The sequence below is a fragment of the Dermacentor albipictus genome, chromosome 1 (genome assembly GCF_038994185.2).
Source record: "Dermacentor albipictus isolate Rhodes 1998 colony chromosome 1, USDA_Dalb.pri_finalv2, whole genome shotgun sequence".
In the NCBI taxonomy this organism is placed as follows: Eukaryota; Metazoa; Arthropoda; class Arachnida; order Ixodida; family Ixodidae; genus Dermacentor; species Dermacentor albipictus.
Genome location: NC_091821.1, coordinates 377,935,434 through 377,961,720, shown reverse-complemented (window position 1 = coordinate 377,961,720; position 26,287 = coordinate 377,935,434). Strand labels below are relative to the sequence as shown.

The window sequence follows — 26,287 nt, the reverse complement described above, 5'->3', positions numbered from 1 at the left end:
TTTACCGCAGCAAGCACATGCTTCTTCTTCCTTCTTATATCTCATTTTACAGGTGCGTGTTCTAAGGCAACCCGATCTCGCTTCGAAAAGTAATGAGCTTCCCTTTGAATTATCATAAATTGTTTCTTTCCTGATTTCGTTTTTTCCTATTAAATAGTTACTCATGGCAGGTTTTTTTTCCATTGCCGCCACCCATGAGATTATTTCGGCCTCTCTGACTTCCGCTTCTACCCTCGGGCCGCTCCTTGGCGGTGAGCTCCGGAACCTGTCCCTCTGCGTTACACCGGACGATGGACTGCAAGGGCTCCGCTTAGAGCAGCTCCGCTGGTATTAGACTCCGACAGGACATTTCGCCTCCCGGCTAAAATCAAACGATACCAAGCAAGCATCTTTCACAGGATTCGCGTGGGCGTCACCTTCACTTTACGCTACGTACATCTCATCGGCCGTGCGGACAGCCTGAACTGCGAAATTAAATTTTTTTGAGATTCATGTATACCTTATCAATTTTTTCCGCTTTAGAGGTACTATTAGAAGCCATTAACATAATTGTGATATTGCTTTTCATTCTTGAGTTACAGAGTTGTAAGCTTGATAGTTTCGTTTTCTGAAAATGTTCGATTTTTGCCACTTCTTGATAAAAAATTTACGACATATAAGGAGTCCGAAAACAACAGTCACTAAATTTCAAGTTCTTCTTTTATATGCAACAAACGTTGCGACATTTGGCGCAGTGGTTGCCGAGAAAAACGAATTCCTCTTTCACACGTATTTCGATAGGAGCACCCGATCTAAAGCTTCCTCTTAACAACATATATCCTTACTCATTCTTGTAGGCCCCTCTACCTAGCGCCAATGCGTTATTGAACTAACTGAATTTCTCAAACTAGAATGCGTCAGAAAATTCGTAATTTATAACTCACACGCAACCTGAAGACATCATAGCATCGGATTGGAGTTTGAATATACGAGAAAAGATAATTATATTAAGCGGAGACCAAAAACACAAAGCTTTCCAGCTGCCTGTTATTTTTGTGTGATCATCATGCATGCAGACGCAGAAAATCCCGACCAACTAGAGGTTAATATAGAGCTTCGCTGTAAAATCCATATGTCCCCAGTTACACCTTATGGACATGTTCTATGATACCCATATGAGAATCTGAATGCCTCACATAAATCCCCGTATGTTCCTATACATCGTACGGGCATGCCCCAAACGATACCCAGGAGGCTAATAGGGCCCCATACAAAAACCCGCCTGTTTCCATATATCATACGGGCGTATCTCATACGATATCCAGATAAATAGATGAGTGTCCCCTATAAAACACAGATGTCCCCCTATATCACGTGGACATGTCCAATGTGATACCGATGTGAGAATATAGGTGGTAACGTATAAAGACCCAGATGTCCCATATATCATATGAACATTACACCTTGTACTCATAAGAAAATATGAGCTCGCCATATGAAGGCGCTGATGCCAGATAAAAACAAGAGGCGTTTTATTTATGATCACGTTATTAAGGTACATTTTTTTTTATGCCACTACCATATGTTCATGTCAGATTGTTGGGTATAGAGCTTAAAGTTTTTTTAGGAGGGTATTTTTCAGAGAGAAAGCAGCTAAGAGTCGGCATCCTCTGAGAGAAGCCGGAAGACGCACAACGGAGCCGAAACCGGGTTTGTTCATAATGATTTAGGTATTGATTGATGCTGCGAAACATCTGCTTCTATAACCTTTAATTTTCTTTAACCCATTAAGTCGGAGCTGAATAGTCAGCCAGTCTACTCATCGAAAAACCTCCCTACCTTTCATTTTATCCATTTTCTCCTCCTTTCGCAGCAGCTAGCCAGCACGCTTCTGGTGGTTGGCCACCAGAAGTTGTGAACATCTACTTTGATAGCTATCCTGTAACACTGTACCCTCCGTTTGTTCCGTGTTTAGTGAACAGCAGCGATGCTGCCGAGTGTGACAGCCCTGGCAACAAAAACGAGCGAAAGCATTTGGAAACACGTGCAGCCGAGTTACTTTCTTGGGGTATCTATGCCACGAACGTAACGGTGCTCGCTATTAAGCCTCGATCACTAAGACTATTTAGTGCTGGTTTTCTTTGCCGTGATTTTTGGGGCGAGAACCTTAAGTTTTTCCACTTTGCTACTTTCCACGCACTGTGTGAAGTGACATACGCTACTTATAAGATGGTTACCCGCCAAATCACACTGCAATCGACCCCTTTGCATATGTCCAGAAATCCTGCTGTGCCGACGCTAGATATTTGTGACTGCCCCATAACTGCCTAATTTTGAACTATACAGTGACAATTTATGATAGGAAATGTGCCAAATGGGACATGGAGGAGCGCCCGAAAGTATTTTCCAACATGTTTTGTGGTGTGTCAGTGTGTTGCCCTCTTGTTGATGAAAAATAAAGTACGCCTAGCGGGCGCTTGTTGAGAACTCGGCTCAGAAATATTCGTCAGCTCCCAAGTGTGACAGGGGCGCCCATACTTAAAGTGAAGCGCAAACACAGGAACAGACGCAGTGTACAACACATGCGATATCTTGCAGCACTTGTGTTCTATACCGTCAGTTTGTTCCTGTTCTTTTGCGCTTCACTCGCAGTGAGTCACAGCAAGAAGGCCAAATTTCCATGCTTATCAGGATTCGTCCAGTGCGTGGTTTTCGTGCTCTTCCACAGTGTGAACACGCCCTAGCTTTCACTGCAGTTGCAGTAAAACGCTGTATGGTGTAGAAATAAAAAAAAATATTCAGTACTGACATTTAGGTCTACGTTAAAAAGCCCAAGGCGCACAAAACTAACCCCGAGATCTTGACTATACGGCGCCCCCCATGACCCACCATAGAAAGGAGTGTGCAAACCTCACAATTCAATTTTATTTTGCTTCAATCACGAAATGTGTATATTCTGTACTTGAATGGAAGTACTGAAAACCGTAATGATTGTCAACCGATTTTATGGGCTCTGTAGCGCTATTTGTCCTCGTCAAGATATCTCCATTTGCTCTTGTTCTGCTTCGCGAACCTCCCTATGCCTGACCATTTGCTAACTGCGCTATTTCGTGTGAGCATTGAAAACGTTTATTCGTCAGGTATTTTTACTGAGATATCCTCTTTCCTAAGGCAACCACACCACTAAATTTGTTTATTATGCGCGGATGACACTTCGCAGCCGCATCCGCAAGCCGGTCGCTACAAAGCCCACAGTCAGCGCCGCCAGGTGGTTCTGGGCATCCTCTCCTTTTAGGTCAGTGACCTATGTACTACGAAGAACGTTATACCATCTTTTTCGTGGCACATGCCAATAGAGAAGTGCTTGTTCTTTCTGCGAACTTGGTTTCCCAAAAATGGTGTGAATGGACGTGAGTATAAACGAGAGTGAGTGCTTGCGAGCTTCAGTGGACGTGAATATGAATATGAGTGATGGTCGGTTAACGTGACCATTAACGAAAATCAGGGACGGTGATTTTCAGTGGACCCGTGTAGGAACGTGTGTGACTGTGGCCGAGTGCAAATGAACTTTAGCACGTGCCGGTGAGTGTCATTGGACGGGTATATCAGTGTGAGCGGGTGCGGGTAAATGCGAATGGTAGTGAGTGTGGACGCGAGAGGGTATACCCTGTTATCTCGAAATTTGCGTGCCTCTGATTCTTCCGTCATGCATGCTATTCACATCTTGTTTAGAGCATTTGATCAGAGATATTGGAGAAAGCGTACATTCCTCACGCATTCGCCCTCAAAATACTATTTGTCGCACACAAAGCATGACTGAAGTGCTTCAGCTTGTTTCATCTTTCTGAGAGCCCGTCAGCATCTTCGCACGGCCCCTTGTTCTGAGGCGTAGTTGCCCAAATTGTGTCAAGTGGGATGTATTCGCAAATTAATGTGATTTAATTGGAACCAGCACAAACGCTTAATGGACACATGCATCTAGATGTGCAGCTGTTGCAGTCGAGTGTGCTCTCAACCTTTGTTAATCTTCTGGCTCGACCCTGTTTTCATCCATAGGACACATGCCGAAACCAGCCACCTCCGTCGTTTGTCCTCCGGGCCTTGAGTACCTGACAGTCCTAGATCAAATTATATTAGACCAGCAAGGCAAAATAGCCGAAGGTGAGAGGGAGGTTGCGGTTATATGTGTACTTTCTAGTATTTTGCATACTGTTACAATATTAAGACACGATGCTTCTTTTTCCCGTTGTTTCAGTGCTGTTATTGTGACGTGCACGCTCGCGTCACACACAATTGTCGCCTTACGCAAATCCGTTGGCTTATCTAGTAGCGCTTTGGAGAACACTGAAGGACGTGAGGTACCCGACTACCTGCAAAATGCTTCGCATACACTGATTGCATCAGAGTGTGGAATATGCATAAATATTTGGTTTTGCCAAGGACGCACAGCTCCTAGGACGGTTGTGAATACGCCACCACCCCTGCCCTTCCTATTCCACATAAGAGCCCTTCGAGAAATATCTTAATATTTCTTTTTTATCATCGTCGTTATTGATGATAAAGTTATCGTTATTATCATTATTACTGGTGATAATGATGACGATAAGAGGCCCAGAACGAGGCGAGAGGAGAACATACCTATCTACCTCAAAGTACCTCGTATGAAGCAAAGAATTAATGCTTTGGGCGGAAAAAAGAAGATACCTGGAAGTCAATTGGAAAATCATTGCAGTTGAGGGGGTGCTCGCTGCTCTGTGACAAGATGACCTTTCTAAAGCGCGTGAAAACACACACACACACGGTGTCGCGCGTGTTGAACACACCGGAAAGGTTTTATTGCAAATGCAGATGTTAACCCGCCGTGGTTGCTTACTCAATAAGAAGAAATAAGCCATGGTTCCTTAGTGGCTATGGTGTTGGGATGCTAAGCACGAGGATGTGAAGTCAAATCCTGGCCGCATTTCGATGGGGACGAAATGCGAAAACATTCGTGTACTTAAATTTAGGTGCACTTTAAGTAACCCCAGGTGTTCCAAATTATTCCAGAGTCCCTCGCTACGGCGTGCCCCATAATCAGATCGCTGTTTTGGCGCGTAAAACGCCATAATTTATTTATTTGTTGGTTTTAAACACATAATGTACAGCACGCCGGATCAAGCATGTCATGACAAAGGCCGAAGAATACCTTAAATTGTAGTTCATGAACACAAACGGGATGCTCAAAGTACGGTGATAGCGGCATAGAGAAAGAAATTCAACAAGAGGGGACACTCTTCAAAAACTGGCAACAGGAAACACGTCACGCCTAGTTTCAACAACATCCGTTAGTTGACGCGAGCATCAGAAAAAAAGAATGTGAAATAAACTTCCTGACAACGTTTCATTTTTTTTATTCCTTCCCACTAAAAGTGAAAAAGTTTTGCGTGTAAATGAACTTATAGTTTGCAACTTTTTGTTGCGTTGCCTAGCAACAAGCTAGCGGCCCGCCAGACGCGTGTGCATACGTCATGCGCCAGACAAGCCGCAGGAGTGCGCGAGGATGGTCGTACGTGCGAAGCTCGCGTGCTCGGCGACCCGTCTGTTTTGGATATAGCCCATCTTATTGGGCTCCCGGCCTTCTCTATGCTTCTCTTGCGTGTCGTCTGCATTTCGACACGGCACCGCTGCACTACTGGACTACGGCAAGGTGAGAAATTGTGTTTGACAGTGTGCGGCTCATTTTAATCCCATTTAGGCTTAGTTCGAGTGGCGCAGTTAGCGAAAAACAGCACCGCCGTCCTGGCGCAGTTATAATGAGTTAATGCCTCGTTCTGGGAGATGTTTGCGACGCTTTCTATGAGCCCCAACATTACTGTAACTTATTTCGGTAGTTTTTAGGCACGCTTGCTGCGCCCGGCTTATTGACGCAGTAAGCGAAAACCGGCTCGGCTGTGTGACGCATTTGCGCATGTATATGCGTGTACTACGTCGTAGCGCCTAAGACAGACAAGTTTTGGCGCATTCTGTGGCCCCCTACATTATTGTAACTAACGTCGTTATATTTGGGGTAGTTTAGAAGCACGGTTGCCGCGCCCGGCTAATTAACGCAGTTAGCGAAAAGCAGCTCGGCTGTGTGCCGCCGTTAGTTTCGCGTGTACTGTATCTTACTGGTAGAAGTTCGTGACGCATTCTCTGACCCGAAAAAGTATTGTAATTTATTTGGTAACTTTTTGGGATATCTCGAGGCTTGCTCGCCGCGCGTGGGGTTGTGAAGCTGTTAGCAAAAAAGCAAGCCGGCCATAGTGAGTTAGTTTTGCGTGTACTGAATTTTAGTGGGACAAGTTTGTGACGCATTTTATAGCCCTGCAACAACATATACCTTATTTCGGTACTCACGCTTCTCAAAAATGCGACGAGCGATTGCCGAGAGTGATAACACGGGAGTGTTGCATGCGCCGGCAGGACGCGTAAAAGATAACACGGAGGAGCTCAAGAACATGACATTTATGTATCCTGAGCGACTGAAAACAGGCTTTGCACCCACGAGTCTGGCTTTAGTGCGATTAGAAGGCATTCTGCGAGGGTGTAACATAGTCTGGCTGAGCCTGTGTTGTAGCCACCTTTGTGTACTTGGCGTACCATCGTGTCGACTGAGGCCAAGTTGTTTGGGAAACGCGCAGTCACCCGCGTATTTGTGCACTTAAAGTGCAGGAAATAATGCCCGGGAAAGGAGGGGTGCTTGAAAATCGGATGTTCAGATTTATAGCATTGTTTGGGACGAGTCTTTGCTGCGAAATGTACCTAAAATTGAATTTATCTGTAATGCCACTCATTCACCACTTATGCACGTTTCGCCTCTACACGCAATACTCCTGTTAGGTCAATATACCGAAATGATACATGCTTGTAATTGACTTTCTTTCAGCTGATGGAATCCGGTGGAGCATCGTACGGCAACGACTGCTGCTTACCTGGTGCCACAATTTTGGATGAATGCAGAAGAAGCCCGGAACGAGCATTTATATAGAGCAAAATAAACATTTCATAATTTCAGAAGACTTCTTTTGTTTTCTTTATGAAATTGCAGCCGACAGATTCGGCGCAGTCTTGTAAAGGTCAATCGCAATCATTTCTTAATAATGAAACGATTCCACGCCAAGGCCACGCGAGGTTCAGCAGAAGCGAAAAAAATGAATGCCGCGCCGAGCAGCGGAGCCGGCGCGGCCTGTACCAACTGGTTTTCAAAACGCGCGCGCCCAAAACCGAAACCGGAAGGAGTCAACAACATCCGCTTGGTGTGCTACAGTCAATTCGGCCGCTTGGCTCTATGGGAGTGTCCGCTCTTGTTGAAATTTTTTTCTCTATGATAGCGGTCATCTATGTATAGCGGCGAACACAGTCAGCGATCGGTGAAAATCTCATCTGTTGGGCAAGCGCGTCGGCTTTTATACATGAGTCATCTGAGGTTCCAGAGTAATCGCTGGTGCCCGCGTGTCTTCCAGAAAGTTCCAGACAATTCGCGTCGCACATACAATCGGATTACACAAGCTTCGGTGACAACAGACAGCACATAAAACCATCGATAACATGCGAGAAGCTTCCGATAAATGCGGGCGCGACCCGCGCTGAGCGACAACATTTGTTAGACGGTGAAAAGTGGTCACCTGATAAAGATAAACAAGTACGCACATCAGATTTCCTCTCGGTGACCTTTGAATGCTCAGACATACAAGGCAAAGGTTTACACATTGTCATTTCAGTTTATTATTACCGAATGTAACTGAAGTAAAAACACACCGTGGTACAAAATCGGATGGTGGCTCGATCACGTGCGCGCAAGGGAGGAAAAGTGGAAGGAAGCGTGCCGTCTTCCATCGCATGCAAAACACGGTGGGGGCGGGAATCTACTCTGGCGTCGACTCTGGTGACGCCGGTTCTACTCCGGCAGCGACTGTGCATGGCGCGGCTGAGCGCGGCCCTATCTTCAATGCGATCTGCAATTAGTACAGAGTCTAGATATGTCCAGGGCTGATAGCTTCCTGTGAGCTGTGTCCTCGCCGCTCAGTTCACTCTGAAGCGAGATTTAGCACGAAGGCCGATTCGCTCGGTGCCGCGCTTCCTCACGCCAGCGTTTTAACAGCGAGCGTCCGCGTTTATCGAGCGACATGTGTTTGTTTGCCAGTTCGCGCGGGCCACCGTGATTGTTAATTTAGTTAGTAAGCCAGTGTTTACGAGTTTATACGACCGATAAAGCTGCGCCATCCTTACTTCGTACAGCTGTCTAATAATTTGCTGTCGCAATCGATACTTCGCCTTCCGGCCGAAACTACGACTATAGTAAGGTAAACGAGGGACGTGGACGACTTCTCATCTACTTGTTTTTGCGTGCGGGTTTGAGGCACCGTTGCCGTAATATCCCTGAAGTGGCAAGAACAGGAAGACATTGATCAGAAACAAATTGAATTCTGGGGTTTTACGCGCCAAAACTACGATTTTTTTTTTTATGATACACGCCGTGGTGGGGGACTCTGGAATGATTTCGACCAACAGCGGATCATAAATGTGCCCCCAATGCACGGGACATGGGTCATTCTTGTATTTCAACCCAATCAAAATGCGTCCGCCGCGGCCGGGATTTCATCCCGCGAAGCGGTCCTTAGCAGCGCAACACCATAGCCGCTAAGATACCACGGCGAGTGATCGATCGGGGTACTAATGCATTACATTATTATGTCGGGTCTCCGTTCTAAATGCGATCGCTAGACGTGTTAAATCTTGGGAAACAACTTTCTTTGTGCTTCCATTCGCGCAAGTCTATATTGTTAGTTCATCTTCGCTGCAAGTTCTCTACAAATGTGGCATCTCTTATTAATTAAACACCAAGGTGCCGTTGCATACATATTTTTAAATGACGGTACGTGGAGTGGGTTATGCCTATGAGCTTCATTCCCTCTTTTAACCTGCTAGCGTAATTATTTTCCTAGAAGTTAATATAGAAGCACGTATTCGTGCATTTGTTATTACAGGCCGGCTTTTTACGTACTGGTCGCATTCAATTCCTAGTTATTGCCAAGTATTTGTGGCCTTTTGGTTACCACTGTTCTTATATATAATTATAACGCAAGAGGAACTAGTTAATGCACTGTGTGCTCTGTTCGGTGGACATTGTCGATTTCCTTTTTAGGCGAGCGCTAAGAACATGGTCAGAGTTGAAGGCACTTACAAGATGACGCGTTGCACTGACCGACTACTTTAGCATTGCGGCAAACATTTAAAGGCGCTGGAAGGCACCGTCAAAGCCATAACCACATGAATAACATAAAAGGAGAAACATGGGTTGGTCATACGTTTATACAAAATGGCGCACACAGCCGGTAAATGCTACTGGTCACAGGTTGGCAGACAAATATGCAATATCATTATCAGGTAAGAGAACAAGTAGGACAGTGAGGCATTTCCCTTTCAGTATTGATATTTTATGGTCTATGATTACTTCCCTGTTCATTTGTCTTTGGTGACTCTTCGCACCTGTCCAAAAGAGGCCGGCAACCGCACTGATTACAATGCACATCCAGATCATCACTCACGGCGTAATTCCTTTTGTAATGGTGTTCGCGAAGCTTCTCATTTATAGATCGGCCTGTTTTCCGACAGAAGCTTTTGCACGTATCAGTGAAATCGAATGCACCACATTCGCGACACAAGGAACAAACTGAGACTGGTGTTTCTTAGTGCGTGTAAATATGTATTTAGGTACATTGTTAATTTTATTGCTTAATCTTGACAACGTGTGCAGCGTGGTTAGAAAAGACAAACTCTGGCTTACTCACTTCAGATTGTGTGAGAATGTGTGAAAGTAAGGTATTGAATTTTACCTAATGTCCTTGCTTCCTGCTACGCACTCTTCCGCATCCAGGCTCGGTAGATTTTCTGCTTCTGTTTCCCTTCACCAACTCCTGTGTAACTGAGGCAAGTGTGTGACGTGGAAATCCAGCGCTGACCAACGTGGAGACCTGAGCTTTAAAGCCCTCACTCTTGCAATGATTGAAAGACGTCTTGAGAGCGTAAAACATGCGTAACATAGAAATCTCTATATTTACTAGATTAGAATGGGCGGTGTGAAAACATACGAGTGTTGTCCCACCGCTAGATTCAAAGTACCAACACACGGGCTCTGCGTTCCGTTCCCAACATAAATAAATAAGAAGAAGCTTGATAAAATTGCCGCTAGGCAATTCGTGGGCATACACGAAGACACAATTACAGCGTGACAAAAGTAGTGAGCAGCCGTCTGGGTGTGCATCGTAAGTAGTGCGTTTGCCGTCCTGTATTTGGCAAGCCCGAGGTGTTAGCAAAATGTAGCAACTAAATAATCCGGGAATTATACTAAGCCCAAAGAATATCAATATTGATAAAGAAATATGTCAGGCAAAAAAAAAATATAAAGGGGCATTTAGTTATCCTTACGTGCAGGGGCGTAGCCAGGGGGGGTGGGGCTTATGGGCCTTCAGACCCCCCCGAAATTTTTTTGTGTTGTCGATGCACCGTCGACCAAAGCAACCCCCAGCGCCAGAAATCATTCTAGATTATGTCTAGAATGTCTTTTTCACGCTCGTAAAGACATTTCACCGCGAACATTGCTAACTCGGGCTGGATTTCGTGGCAGCGCCCATGTACCTGGAGTCACATAACGCAAGCAGCCCCATCCGAGCAAAAAATTTCAAGGTCCTTTGGATGGCGAACGGGCTCGCCACGGAATCGCGCGGAGGCCGCGGAATCTACGGAGTGCATGGATGTTAATTCCGAAACTTTATGGTTATAAAGTTCTCATAAAAGTGTGATGTGAAAGGTGCATTGACATTATCAAAGTTGTGCTTTAGATTTTAAATAGAGGAACTTTGTGGGTTTCATGTTGTTATAAACATTTGACGCCAAAGGTGCATTGACTTTCCTAAAGTCGTACATCGGAAAACACAACGAGACAAGCCAAATCAACACACTATTATACAAGTTGACAAAGCACGCAGCTTGGTCTGATGAGACGAAGCTTTGTGATGGTTCATTTGTGCCGTCATGTCACAGAAAAAAATATCAACATTCTTTTCACCTGTGCCAAAGCATCCGTGTCAAGACACTAAAGCCAGCCAGGGTAACTACGTTGTTATTTGTTTTTTCTACTTTGACTTTTATTCGCGAGGACACATTGAGCCTCTTCAATTTTTTTGTTCTTGCTACCCTACCCGCGGGCTGCCAGAGCTAGCCAGAGCGCATGCGTTTTTTTGGTGTTGCCCCGACCACCGCGCGGCACACTTCGGGTTTGGTTTTCTCTGGCCGAGTGGATTTTCGCCTGGCAGGGTTTTGGACGCCTTCTGGCTAGCAGACGAGTAAAAGAAAGAATGGTTGCTCACCACCAACACTGTGAGGACTCGACGGATTTGCAGCGCGTTCGCTTGAGCGCAACCTCTCCGGAAAGTCTTGTCTCGCAGGTGTAGAATACCGAGCACTATGCGTATGCGTTCTCGGTGGACCAAGCGTATCACGTTTTCTTCGATATTCATTCGGTAGCCACATTAGGTGCCCAGAGTAGGCATTAGTTTGTGGCCAACTTACTCTCCTTTGCGTTTCTTTTTTTTCATTTCGGTGCTCCCGCCCCACAAAAGAAAAAAAAAGAAACATTGTTGCGGCCCAGCGACTTGTCACATGGTGAACGTTATTTTGTGAATTTTGTTTTGCGAAAAGTAATCGGCCACTGGACGCTTCATTTGCCGGATACTCTTATTACATTATTGTGAAAGCAATTATATGGACACTCCAGGCGCATTCCTGCTGTCGCCGTTGCCCTCATGTTTCGTATGAAGTCCAAGGGCGATAACATCGTGACCGCGCGCCGCATGCTGTATGCGCGAGTGAAAGCGTAGGGTGTTGTGGGGTGGAATGGGTGAGCCGACAATGGTGGCTCAGTCTTGTGTGCGCAAAGGAGAAGAGCGGGAGAAAGCGCGCCACTTTTCGCCGCGCGTGATACATCATACACGACCAGTGACAGCTGCTCATGCGTAATAGATTGGAATAAATGACAGCTTCATTGAGATTTTTCACTGGCCGTTGCATATGTACAAAAATGTAAACAAGGTTCCTGAATGACAAAGTCTCATTAACATATTTATTCTCAACTTGTACATTTCATGGCCATTACATTTTTCATATCAGTGGCATGCATTGCTTTACTGTTTTCGAACTGATATAGTTCTAAAGTTCGTTTGATGTTTTATTTACTTATCAAATAGACAAAAACATGGAAGCATTGATATCAGTTATTTTTGGCACAACGTTGGCACATAGGAGTATATTTCTTTATGAAAAATACATATTTTACTTGTTTTTACAGTGCGTAGCGTTCAAGAATTCGTTTGCAGCATCTTCGGCAATGGCAATGCTGTTATTATTCATGTATTTGATCCCTCGACAAATTGTTTAAGAGGAAGCTTTAGCTCGGGCACAACTCCGACGTACCTATTCAAATACATGTAAAACGCAGAGACGCTTTTCTGAGATAACCCCTGGATCACTTTTAATGAACTTTGTTGCATTTGAGAGCAAAAGTTAAATTCTAGTATCTGTTCGAAGCGGAATTTCAATTTATGGCCTGGATGTTGTTTAAAATAATTGAAAAATTCGGAAGTGCGAAAAAAATAAAAAACTAATAGCTCTGCATGAAGAACAGATATAACGGTTCTGTAAACGGCATCTATTATAAGAGTCGAAGCGGACAAATTTGGTATGTCAATTTGTATCTTACGTGAATTGGTTTCATGGTGTACAAGGGTTCTGAAAAAAAAACCGTATTTCCATAATACAAATTTTTTTCAGATTCATGTGTAACATATCAATTTTGTCCGCTGTAGATGTACTATTATATGTGATTCACAACATTGTGATATTATTTTTTATTGTTGAGTTAAAGTTTTAAACATGATAGTTTCGTTTTCTAGGAATGTGCGATTTTTGCCAACTTTTAATAAAGAATTGACAACCTAAATGAAAAATTCGAAACCAGAAGTCAGTAGAATTCAAGGTTTTCTTTTAAATTAAATAAATTTCATCAAATTTGTTATAGTGGTTGCCGAGAAAAACGAATTCACCTTCTACATTGTATTTAGCTAGGAGCACCCGAGCTAAAGCTTCCTCTTAAGCAGGAGGCCAAGCTACGCACTTTTCACTGTCATCTAGCGTTGGCTGCACGCGCACCTAGTTCGGTCCTTTTTGATGAGGGGGTGCAGCGACAAGGCGAGTAAAGCTGGCGCTGCCAGATATCCTTTTCTAAAGCCCGTCTCGGCAGGGAAAAATTTCAGTCACGTTCCTGACGTTGTCTGGGTGGCTCGTGGTGTCCTCACGTAGTGCTAATTCATGTGCTAATTGGTGGCCATTTTGTTCCTGCAAACTTCCTAATCTCATCCGCCCATCTAACTTTCTGCCGCCTCCTGCTACGCTTCCCTTCCCTTGGAATCCAGTCCGTAACCCTTAATGACCATCGGTTATCTTCCCTCCTCATTACATGTCCTGCCCATGCCCATTTCTTTTTCTTGATTTCAACTAAGATGTCATTAACTCGCGTTTGTTCCCTCGCCCACTCTGCTCTTTTCTTACCCTTTAACGTTACACCAATTATTCTTCTTTCCATAGCTCGTTGCGTCGTCCTTAATTTGAGTAGGATCCTTTTCGTAAGCCTCCGTTTCTGCCCCGTACGTGAGTACTGGTAAGACACAGCTGTTATAGATTTTTCTCTTGAGGGAGAATGGCAACCTGCTGCTCAAGATCTCAGAATGCCTGCCCAACGCACCCCAGCCCATTCTTATTCTTCTAATTATTTCAGTCTCATGATCAGGATCCACGGTCACTGCCTGCTCTAAATAGATGTATTTCCTTATCACTTTCAGTGCCTCGCTACCTATCCTAAACTGCTGTTCTCTTCCGAGACCGTTAAACATCACTTCAGTTTTCTGCATAATAATTTTAAGACCCACCCTTCTGTTTTGCCTCTCCAGGTCAGTGAGCATGCATTGCAATTGGTCCCCTGAGTTACTAAGCAGGGCAATATCATCAGCGAATCGCAAGTTACTAAGGTATTCACCATTAACCCTTATCCCCAATTATTCTCAATTCAGGGCTCTGGAGGCCTCCTGTAAACACGCTGTGAATAGCATCGGAGAGATCGTATCTCCCTTCCTGACACCTTTCTTTATTGTGATTTTGTTGCTTTCTTTATGGAGGACTACGGTGGCTGTGGAGCCGCTACAGATATATTTCAGTGTTTTTACATACGGCTCGTCTACACCCTGATTCCGCAATGCCTGCATGACTGCTGAGGTTTCGACTGAATCGAAGGCTTTCTCGTAATCAATGAAATCTATATATAAGGGTTGGTTATATTTCGCACATTTCTCTGTCACCTGATTGATAGTGTGAATTTGGTGTATTGTTGAGTAGCCTTTACGGAATCCTGCCTGATCCTTTGGTTGACAGAAGTCTAAGGTGTTCCTGATTCTATTTGCGATTACCTTAATAAATACTTTGTAGGCAACGGACAGTAGTCTATAATTTTTCAAGTCTTTGGAGTTCCCTTTCTTCTGGATTAGGGTCATGTTGACGTTCTTCCAAGATTCTGGTGCGCTCGAGGTCATGAGGCATTGCGCATACAGGGTGGCCAGTTTTTCTAGAACAATCTGCCCACCATCCTTCAACAAATCTGCTATTACCTGATCCTCCCCAGCTGCTTTCGCCCTTTGCCTAGCTCCCAAGGCTTTCTTTACTTCTTCCGTCGTTACTTGTGGGATGTCAAATTCCTCTAGACTATTGTTTCTTCCCTTATAGTCGTGGGTGCCACTGGTACTGTATAAATCTCTATAGAACTCCTCAGCCACTTGAACTATCTCATGCATATTAGTAATTATATTGCCGGCTTTGTATTTTAACGCATACATCTGATTTTCGCCTATTACTATTTTCTTCTTGACTGTTTTTAGGCTTCCTACGTTCCTGATTGCACGTTCAATTCTATCCATATGATATGTCCTTGTGTCAGCTGTCTTACGTTTGTTGATTAACTTGGAAAGTTTTGCCAGTTCTATTCTATATAGCTGTAGGGTTAGAGGCTTTCGAACATTGGTGTTTCTTAATCAGATCTTTCGTCTCCTACGATAGCTCATTGGTATCCTGTCTAACGAATTTACCAGCGACTTCTATTGCACACTCTTTAATGATGGCCATAAGATTGTCGTTCATTGCTTCAACACTAAGGTCCTATTCCTGAATTAAAGCCGCATATCTGTTCTGTAGCTTGATCCGGAATTCCTCTATTTTCCCTCTTACTGCTAACTAATTAATTGGCTTCTTATGCACAAGTTTCTTCCGTTCCCTCCTCAAGTCTAGGCTAATTCGAGCTCGTACTATCCTGTGGTCACTGCAGCGCACCTTGCCGAGCACGTCCACATGTTGTATGTTGCCAGGGTTAGCGCAGAGTATGAAGTCTATTTCATTTCTAGTCTCGCCGTTCGGGCTCCTCCACGTCCATTTTCGGCTATCCCGCTTGCGGAAGAAGGTATTGATTATCGGCATATTATCCCGTTCTGCACACTCTAATAATAACTATCCCCAATTATTCCTATAAGCTATGCCATATTCCCCACTGACTTGTGTCCAGCCCGCTTCTTGCTTACCCTGGAATTGAAGTCGTCCATCAGTATAGTGCATTTTGTTTTGACTTTGCCCATCGCTGATTCCACGTCTTCATAGAAGCTTTCGACTTCCTGGTCATCATGACTGAATGTAGGGGCGTAGGGCTGTGCGACCTTCGATTTGTACCTTTTATGAAGTTTCACAACAAGACCTGCCACCCTCTCGTTAATGCTATAAAATTCCTGTATATTACCAGCTATATCCTTATTAATCAGGAATCCGACTCCTAGTTCTCGTCTCTCCGCTAAGCCCCGGTAGCAGAGGACGTGCCCGCGTTTTAGCACTGTATATGTTTTTTTTGTCCTCCTGACGTCACTGAGCCCTATTATATCTCATTTACTGCCCGCTAATTCCTTCAATAGCACTGCTAGGCTCGCCTCACTAGATAACTTCCTAGCGTTAAACGTTGCCAGGTTCAAATTACAATGGCGGCCTGTCCGGACCCAGGGATTCTTAGCACCCTCTGCTGCTTCACAGGTCTGACCACCGCCGTGGTCATTTGCTTCGCAGCTGCTGGGCAGTGAGGGCCGGGGTTTGATTGTTGTATTCGTATAGGACGTTGTGGCCAAGTACTGCGCCAGGGTGGCCAATCCTGCGCTGGTGAAGGAGTGCACTACGTGTTCTGGTCACCGAGATCAGGCCGCACTCCAGGCCTGTTTATTTCTTATTATGTTTACTTCTTCTTAATTAACTGTGGATTATTTACTTCAACCTAATTAGCCCCAAAGGTGATGAAAAGGTGATGAAAAGAAAAATAGTTCAAAGTGTCATCATCCGAGCATCATTTGTTCTTACTTTTTCAGCTGTTGGTGTCGAGATCGCCAACTCATATGTTGTTAGGAACTCATCGGGCCAGTTAATATACTGTTTAAATGAAGGTAAGTGGACCTGCACACACTTCATCTGTGTAATAACTAGCGCATGAACGTGCTATGGGGCAAAGAGAGCTACGACCGTGCGTGCCCCAAAACATGTAATTGGAGTGTTTCAGCTTGCTTGTAAAGTTGTTATCTTACACGTAACAGCAGGTTACTGGAGACGTTACCGGTTACCGAGGACAGCGACAGCGCTGGTAGCGTCCTCTTGTGACGCTTTGTCTAACTTCAACGCAGTAGACACACATTTAGAGCGCAGCTCTTAAGTGCCCATTTCTGCGTTGAGCGTCGGCGTGCGTCGGCGGCGTTCTCGAAAGCGAGTGAACGAACAGAGCGAAAGATGAAAGCGAACGCGCAGCGCAGCGGGAGATGAAAGAAGAGAGCGCGAGGAGAAAAGTGGAGTAGGAGGCTACAGTGAAAGAATGAAGCGGAAAGCGGAGGAGGAGCGGGAGGCAGACGGCCTGCGCATGCGCTGAGTTGCCGGCGGCTACGACATACGGAGCCGCGTGGACGATGTTATCTGCGCTTACTAGGGGGGGGGGGGGGGTCAATGTGGCGTGAGGTGGGGAGGGCTACGCACGTCCGCGGTACCATCTGTTGAGGTCAGTCCGCGGTACCATGCAGTGTGCAAGGTAAACATACCTGGTAGCGAAGCTTCCATAGGAGCCCATACGTTCAAAACGGCGGTTCATCGATGGTTCGTGGGGCTTAGCGCCATCTCTATGTGGAGGGAACACTTCCAGCGGAAGAAAAAATAATGTGATGACATATCCGTTAAAAACAGAAGTAACGTCATTTTGTTTTCGAAGGCGCGAAATTTATTTTGTTGGCCTGCCTTCAGAGCTGTATATGCAAATGTCCCGCTATTCAACTTGCTGGGCGTTTCGAGCTTTTGAGCGCGGAAAGCGATGCAGGAAAAGGCCAGCCATACGGTTGTCGATATCGCACCCCTGCACAGAACATACTTTCTTTGGAGGCCGATGAAAGCTTTAAGTGTAGAGTGCTGATCCTATCGTCGGATGCCAAGACCGTCGGCCAGCGCAGACGCACGAAAACAACTAAACAATTATCTGGCGGTCGTAACTCGCTACTTTTGGCTGAGCAGGTTAAGAAGCGATGAAGTTACCCGGGCCACCAAATTCAGACAAACTTCGACAAGCTAAATAGCACAACGCGTGAGGGGGGAGTATCTCAACAGGTGAACTTTACGAGCGCGCCTCTCTGCACATTTCAAGAGCTGCATTGCATTGCGAGTGATAGCGGCGTCAACGTCCCCTGTAACGATGGGCGCCGAAATGAAGTGTATTCATTAATTATAACAAAATTAAACTTGTGTTTCCTTAACTCGTCACAAATATATAAAATTGACCAGAATTTTTTTTTGTTGAATGGATCTAACTGTGTCTCACTTGAATTTAAAAAAAAAAAACTTTTTTCTTTCCCAGTGTTTGTTCCCACCAAATATAGTCACGCTTCAATCGCTGCTCCCATAACCACCCTTGCTGATGTCGGTGACAATGTGTACTGAACCGCTTTTCGCCCGAAGCTTCGCGACCAATTTGGATCGATCTTGCAGTGTGTGCGGCGGGGATCACTGGCCCTGCAAGGGGCGGTGGCCAGCGACTACGAGTAAGGCTCGATGTGACGCTCCTTTGGGTGTTAGCGCTGCTGACATTGGCGGCACGATTTCCCCGCGACGAAGGGCCGGTCTCGTTCCTCGGTGGAACGAAAGCGAGAGGGGAAAAAACACAGTGCCGCGCGAGCCGCGGAGTGCGCGGCGACGATGGCTACGATGTGACGCCAGAGTAGCGCGCGTCGTCTGTATGGAAACAAAGCGCTGCGTGAGCGGAGGTCTGTCTGCGGCGGCTGCTTTGAATCGCGCCCGCGCGTCACGCGCTGCCTCTCGCGTTTTCCCGATTAGCGAGGCGGCAGTCGCACCACGCTTTGCTCCGTTTACATTATGCCGCACGACGCAGACTGTCCGCGCCAACTACACTACTCACAGCGTTTCTTTTCCAAATTTAGATCGTGTACCTACATAATCACAATGCAATATATTGACTCGTGAAATGGAAACATGCATAAAGCTGCGCCAATATTTCGCATTAGGGAGTATCGTAATTGTCGGCGAACTTTTTTGCGTGGATGTTCTTGCTAAAAACAAGAAAGAAAAATGAACACCCATGTACTTAAATTTAGGTGCACGTTAAACAATCCCAGGTGGTCAAAATTTTCGGAGTCCTCCACTACGGCGCGCGCCATAATAAGGTCATGGTTTTGGCACGTAAAACCCCATAATTTAATTGTTTACTCAATGAAATTTTGTTCGCGAGACGTGCTACAGTGGCCCTGCAAAATAACCGTGGGCCTTCATTTGAGGCCTTTACCTTGATTTTCGCACAGATCCTTGGAAGCGTTCGAGCTTCTTTTTGTTTTATGAGAAGCACGATGTTTCATGGAGTCGCCTTACTCCTAGTCCTTTTGGCCACGCGTGAACCTTATTTCTAAAATTTCTTTGAACCTCTTTTGTTCATGTTGTTCTTTATGAAAACGTCCTTATACTGACTCACCATGTCTGTATTTGTGTACAGGACTGCTAATTTCAATTGGTTGGTGCATGGTACAGCTAAACGGAGCAAAGGTGCATAAGACAGGACAAACGTACCAGCCAGCTGAAATTAGCCCTCTTTTGCAGTCCATTACTGTTACATGGGCCACCGTTTTATACCTCTCTCTGCTTCCTTCTTTGCTTGGTTGTTTCACTCTTCTAGCGACTGAGTGATGAAAGATACGCCTGTACACTCGTACGCACTGAAGGATTCAGTACTATATGCCGCGGAAAGCCAATGCTTCTTCCGTTCATTCCGTTCGTCCTGTCTTATGCGCTTTCATTCCATGCATACTAATTTCGCGCGTTCACAGCAACGTGCCACTAAATTGCACGCCGTCTGCGCAAACAGAGCGAGATTATATCGTTATTGCTTGCTTATCGTAATCGGCCGAGCGAGTTTCACCGTCTAACAAATGTTATCGCTCAGCGCAGGAATAGCCCGCATGTATCGGAAGTTTATTGAATGTTATCGATAGCTGGGTATCCGCTGTATGTTGTCGCCGAACCTTGGGTAAGGTGATTGCATGTATGCGCGACGCGGATTGTGTACTACTGTCTGGAAGGCACGCGGGCACCATCGATTACTCTGCAACCTTCCATGGCTCACGTATATAAGCCAGCACGCTTTATCCGCTGACCAGGTTTTCGACGACCGCCGACTGCATTCCGCGCTATCGTTGTGCGTTGAGTGCAACTTGCTTTTGTGGGCACGGGTTCTCCCAATAAAAAAATTAGTATTCACAGTTTCGCTGCTGTGTTTTTTTACCGTCACTACTACCCGACAATACGCTTAATGCTTTCTCCATATTCGTGGCAAGCAAGGTCACACGCGTGATAGTGTATTGCGTACAGAACGAACATATTTAATTTAGTGTATACCTGATTTTCACCGACATGTCCAAACTGCACAACATTATAGCACTAAATGTTAACGAAAGCAGATATATGCCACCTTGTTAACCATGCAGTGAAATTAGCAGCAACAATTCTGAAAATTTTATTGATTACTATAGAGCGCCATCATAAAGGCTTCCAACGGCACTTAAACCTTTCCTGTGGCGCCTTCAGTGCACCTATATTATACGAGGGCTCGTGGCTCGGCAACCTTCGTGCTCGGCAACGGCCAGCTGATCATGCTAATTTTTACTGGACGTTCTACACTTTCCAGTGTTGTCCCGCGCTTAGTCCATTTCTAACAGCACCTTACGAGTTTGGGATTTCTATAGCTTATTCCTGCCAAATAACGTTTCATTGTTCCGACCTTTCATTTTGATACACCAAGTCATTTGAAAATGGCAATGGCTTTTAAGTTCCCCGGCAAGCATCGAGAAGGACAGCAGTTTGTACAAATTTCATAATGTTCGGCGGATCGTTCATAGTATTTGAAGATTTTAAAATCTTTAGAGCGGACGTTCTCGAGCAATGGCAGTTTTGATGTAAGTACAGGATATAAACGTTTACTGTACATCGGAGCATGAAACATCGTAGGAATGAAACGTTATTTGGCAGGAAAAAGGTGTGGAAATTCCAAACTGGCATAAGCGAAATCAAAAAATGGTCTCCGCAGAGAGCAAGCCCGCAGAAATGCGGATGACAGAGGCTGTTTTCGTAATAACTACTTTTTTTTTACTTATAACAGATTCGACCTGTTGCACGAGGAACTGCTGCGGGCCATTTCGATGTTTCGTGATGAATGTTATGGACCAGAAAAACGACGTCGTGATGCGCTTCGTGCGGTACCTCAGACTCCCGTGCAGCTATATTTGTTGTTGCCGGCAGGTGATGCTCATGTTTCTTGACTGGGATTAGCACACGTGCACAAACAAACGGCTCCTATCCAATGCGTTAGAAACTTTCCACTTCGCTTCTAGCACATTGACACGGCAATATAGTGAAAGTAAAGTGTGAACAAACGATGCCAGCACTGACGGTGATGTATGCTGATAGCGTTTATTTATAGCGGCTGTAACGTTTGTCATGAAGGCAGACTTTATTCGCCGAGAAGCGAATCTAGAAGGCTGCACGCGCATGAGCGGACACGAAGTTGCCTCACGATATGAACTTACAATAGCATTAATGAATAGCGCATCGGAGTGAGCTTGAAAAGCAGGAAGGGAAGGGGCCCTATAACGTAAAACTATTCCAATATGTTGCTATTCCGATATCCTGACGCCAAATTTGCGTAACCACCAACGCAAGCCCTGGGCGGTCACCTGCAGGGTTGTCTGAATCGACCAATCAAACGCTCTCCTCGTTCATAGGAGGTCAGTTTTGTTTGCTTGAAAAGCGAATAACATTGCCTACACTGAGCGGCTTGTCGTATCTAATTGGCTGACAAGAGGCGAGGAGAACGCTCAAGTGGAGAGGGATTCACTGGGGCACGGCCAGTACACTGAAAATCGATAACCGGATGAAGAGGGTGGTGCCGGCGTCTGCGATTGGACGGCTTTCCCTTACTTAGCTTCTGGTGGCTGGTCGAATGGTGCCGGCGTCTGCGATTGGTCGACTTTCCCTTACTTAGCTTCTGGTGGCTGGTCGAAAATCACGGCGGCATGAAACGGAAGCTTAAGGATGGTGCTAAAACGGACCCTCAGCAAAGAAGAGTTGGCAGAATGAGGTGGTAAACGTGCCAAAAGGGCTCGAAAACGTTACACGGCCACGCAAGAAGTTTTATTATACGCAAATACACCCATGCTCTCCGGCAGCTGCGAGTAGCTAGCGTCTCAGCCATCGGCTGCAGCCATCTTTTATGCCTTTCAGAACGGGGCAGCCTGCAGCCATTCCGAAGAAAATTCAGTTTTGTTCGGCATATTATTGCATCTTTATCGCGTACACGTCGCTTTGACGCGGTGAGATTGTGCGTTGTGAAACATAGTTCCAGCGCACATTTGAACAAGGACGAGGCGAGAAAGACAACACGAACGCCGGACAACACGAAATCCGGCGTTCGTGTTGTCTTTCTCGCCTCGTCCTTGTTCAAATGTGCGCTGGAACTATGTTTCACAATGCTAATCATAACCAACTAGCCCAGCTGTCCATACTTAGAGATTGTGCGGTTTTCTGACGTCGCGTGGCAGGCAGGTAAAGTGGGTGCAGCCCGAAAACATTTTACCAATAGCCGAGGGCTAATGGCCAAAAGGGGTCGAATCAGAAATAACTGTTTTTCTTTTTTTCTGTCAAATCATGCATAATCAGTGTGTACACATCATATCAGATGGGGAGGTATCGCGGTTTTCGTGACGTCGCGTGACAGACAGGTTAAGGGGGCATGGTTTAAAAAAGTTTTTGACCAATCGTGGAGGGCTGATAGCAGAATTGGTATAGAAAAGTTTGGACTAGTTTTACGTTATAGCATCCCAGGATACAGTAATGCAGTGACTTGAGCTTGTTGATGTGACATCGTTAGCGCCTGTGTGTGTCACGTCTTCCTTTCGTCCTTGTATTTTCACGCGCTATAAGCCTCAGGATGCAGTGCAAACGCGATGCAAACAAATGTAAGACTGCCTTCTTCCACCACCGTGGAAATCCACTCGTTTTCTTGAACCGGATCGCTGACGCCAATCTTGAACTAGTCTGTTTCTACACATATCTCGGAGTAACCCTTTGCAGTGACTTGACCTGGGCAACGCACATTAAGAACATAATTTCATCTGCGAACAAAACACTCGGGTTTTTAACGCCATTTGCACCGCGCCCCATAAATGTAGAATTATTAACCTATCGATCTCTCATCAGGACGAAATTAGAATACGCATCTCCCATTTGGAACCCGCATCAAGTATATCTCATCAAATAACTCGAAGCGGTTCAAAATCTAGCTACAAGATTTATTCATTCTAAGTACTCTTACGACGTCAGCATATCGCACTGAAAATAGAATTCGGCTTATCATTGCGCCTGCATCTGGTCGCCACATTGCTAGTCTTTGTCTTTTTCACAAATTCTTTTACAGCTAACTCAGCAAGCCACCACACATTCTCCCCCCTGCACGAATCTCCACTTGCACCGGTGACCCGCAACAAGTCGCGCGCCCGCGTACGCGCGCCCGTCACTTTTTCGTTTTCATTCTTTTTTTCGTGCAGCAGCAGACTGAAACGGCTTTTCTAACGAAATCACAGTCATAACGTGTCCTTGGAGATTTCTGAACACCGTAACAAATTACCTTGCACTGCAATAACAATATGACTTTCAATTTTTCATGTATGTACCCACCCCTTATGCAATACCCCTTCAATGCATGGCGTATTGAAATAAGAAAATAAAATGAGAACATTCTATGGGCGTTAGGAAAGCTAGCGAATATTGTTTGTAACGTGTGATGCTGAGTGAATTAGGCTGAGAGGAAGTTGGGACGCATCAATTACTCGTTTGAACACGACAAGCGTTTCCCAGGAAGATGGGGACTTGATGCAATCATCAATGATCAGACAATGGATGTGTCAGGTTAGAGCCAATATTTCTGCAAGAGAACTCGCTTTCTACAGGATAACAGTTGCTTTTCTTAGAAGTGTAACATATGTCCTTCTTAATCCAATGGTGCAGGAGTCTAAGTGGGTATGCAGAGGAGCGTGAGCGAAGTCTAAATGTTAAAAAATTATGGCAGAACTCATCTCTCGATGACTGTCGATGGTAATGCGATTAGCATTCGAGCAATGTAGGGACAGACCGTATTTCTGAAGTCACATTTACTTAATATTTGTAGTGGTCATTCCAAGACTTCCGTTGCCTCACTATATGCGACATACTCCGGCTTTGTCCCACTTTGCTATGGCTCTCGCTTGCCAAGGCCACCAATCAGCATGGCGCAGGCACGTACCCAGGATTTTTTTTCGGGGGGGGCCCACCACCTCCATCATCATCATCATCATCATCACCAGCCTGTTTTATGTCCACTGCAGGACGAAAGCCTCTCCCTGCGATCTCCAATTACACCTGTCCTGCGCCAACCGATTCCATCTAGCGCCCGCGAATTTCCGAATTTCATCGCTCCACCTAGTGTTCTGTCGTCCTCGATTGCGTTTCCCTTCTCTTGGTACCCATTCTGTAACCCTTATGGTCCAACGGTTATCTAACCGGCGCTATACATGACCTGCCCAGCTACATTTTTTCCTCTTGATGTCAATTAGAATATCGTCTATAACCGTTCGCTCTCTGATCCAAACCACTCTCTTTCTCTCTTAATGTTATGCCAAGCAATCTTCGTTCGATCGCTCTTTGCGTGGTCCTTAACTTGTTCTCAAGTCTCTGCCCCATATGCACTGGCAAAATGCACTGGGAAATGCACTGGCAAATGCATTGGCACTGGACATATTGCACTGGCAAAATGCACTGATTGCACACCTTACTTTTCAATAATAATGGTAAGCTTCCAGTCAGGAGCTGGCAATGTCTGCCGTATGCGATCCAACCTACTTTTATTCTTCTGTGAATTTCCTTCTCATGATCAGGGTTCCCTCTGATTAATTGACCTAGGTAAACGTACTCCTTAAAAGTCTCTAGTGGCCGACTGGCCATCCTGATCTCTTGTTCCTTTGCCCGGCTAATTATCATTATCGTCATCTTCTGCATAATAATATTCAACCCCACTCTTACACACTCTTTGTTAAGGTCTCCAATCATTTGTTGTAACTCGTCTGCATTGTCGTTGAATAGAACAATGTCATCGGCAAACCAAAGGTTGCTGAGATATTTGCCGTCGATCTTTACTCCTAAGCCTTCCCAGTTTAATAGCTTGAATTCTTCTAAGCACGTAGAAAATAGCTTTGGAGAAATTGTGTCTCCCTGTCTGACCCCTTTCTCTATAGGTATCTCCCTGCTTTTCTTGTGTAGAATTAAGGTAGCTGTAGATCGATATTCTAACGCGAAAGACGAGTCAGTAAGACGAGAGTCTATTTACAGATTATATTTACAACGGTTGATGCGCTGACCGGTTAGATTCACAGCCCGAGCCCAGTTCGTTCTTCCTCCTCTTTTCTGGAATGATGGCACCCACGCGCCTCGTTCAAACAAACAAATACCTCACGCATGTAGCAATTTTTTCCAAGCTTTTTACGTAAGCGTTCTGTACTCCTTGATTACGTTGTGCCTCTACGATTGCTGGTATCTCTGCTGAATCAAATGCCTTTTCGTAATCTATATAAGCCACATAGAGAGGCTTATTGTACTCTCCAGATATCGCGATAACCTGATTGATGACATGGATGTGATCCATTGTAAAGTATCTCTTCCTGAAGCCAGCCTGTTCCCTTGGTTGACAAAATCCAGTGTCAACCTTATTCTATTGGAGATTATTTTGGTAAATATTTTATATGATACTGGGAGCAAGTTATTGGCCCCATAATTGTTCAATTCTTTAACGTCTCCTTTTTTGTGAATTAGTATAATGTCTGCATTCTTCCAGTTTTCTGGGACCCTTGCAGTCGATAGACACTTCGTATAAAGAGCCGCCAGTTTTCCAAGCATTATGTCTCCTCCATCTTTGATTAAATCGACTGTTATCCCACCTTATCCTCCCGCTATTCATCGTTTCATATCTTGCAGGGCCCTTCTGACCTCATCGCTAGTTATAGGAGAGTTTCTGTATCCTCTTCATTACTGTTTATATGTGAACTATCGTGACTCCTCTGGGTACTGTATACAGGTCAGCTTAGAATTTTTGCGCTGCTTTTACTGTATCTTCGAGATTGCTGATGATATTATCCTTCTTATCTTTTAGTGCATACATCATGGTTTGTCCTATGCCAGGTTTCTTTTTTACTGATTTCAGGCTGTCTTCATTTTTTACGGCTTCTTCAGTCTTTGTCATGTTATAGTTTCGAATATCAGTTATTTTCGCCTTGTTGATCAATTTTGACAGTTCCGCGAATTGCGTAACGCTGTGCGGCCGCCAGTACCATACAACCGCGTAGAGCGCAGGACTCTGCGATTCTAGACGTACTGCGCTCACCGCGAAAGGTTAGAAAAACACCCACATAAGCACAGCAGAGAAGTGGCTACGTGAGGCAGTTCGACCGATAACTGTAGAAGCCTCATTCAAAACAATTGTTCTCCACTTCCGGCGGCGTTTTTTCTCTACTTCCTTTTTAAATAAAAAGATGTTGATCCATAAATA

The 26,287-nt window shown here is 45.1% G+C and overlaps 2 protein-coding genes across 7 annotated transcripts in view; one reads left to right on the top strand and one right to left on the bottom strand.

Annotated features, from left to right (window-relative positions):
* Nucleotides 1-26,287, bottom strand: part of LOC135900247 (phospholipid scramblase 2-like) — a 365,712-nt gene that overhangs the window by 58,004 nt on the left and 281,421 nt on the right. The gene's annotated exons all lie outside the window — the stretch shown is intronic.
* The window catches only part of LOC135900249 (phospholipid scramblase 2-like), a 39,272-nt gene that overhangs the window by 2,000 nt on the left and 10,985 nt on the right, over nt 1-26,287 (top strand). The window contains exons 2-5 of the mRNA XM_065429675.2: nt 3,200-3,274; nt 4,036-4,140; nt 16,494-16,568; nt 20,816-20,955. Of these exons, the coding sequence (XP_065285747.2) occupies nt 3,200-3,274; nt 4,036-4,140; nt 16,494-16,568; nt 20,816-20,955 (395 nt within the window). The remainder of the gene's footprint in view (nt 1-3,199; nt 3,275-4,035; nt 4,141-16,493; nt 16,569-20,815; nt 20,956-26,287) is intronic.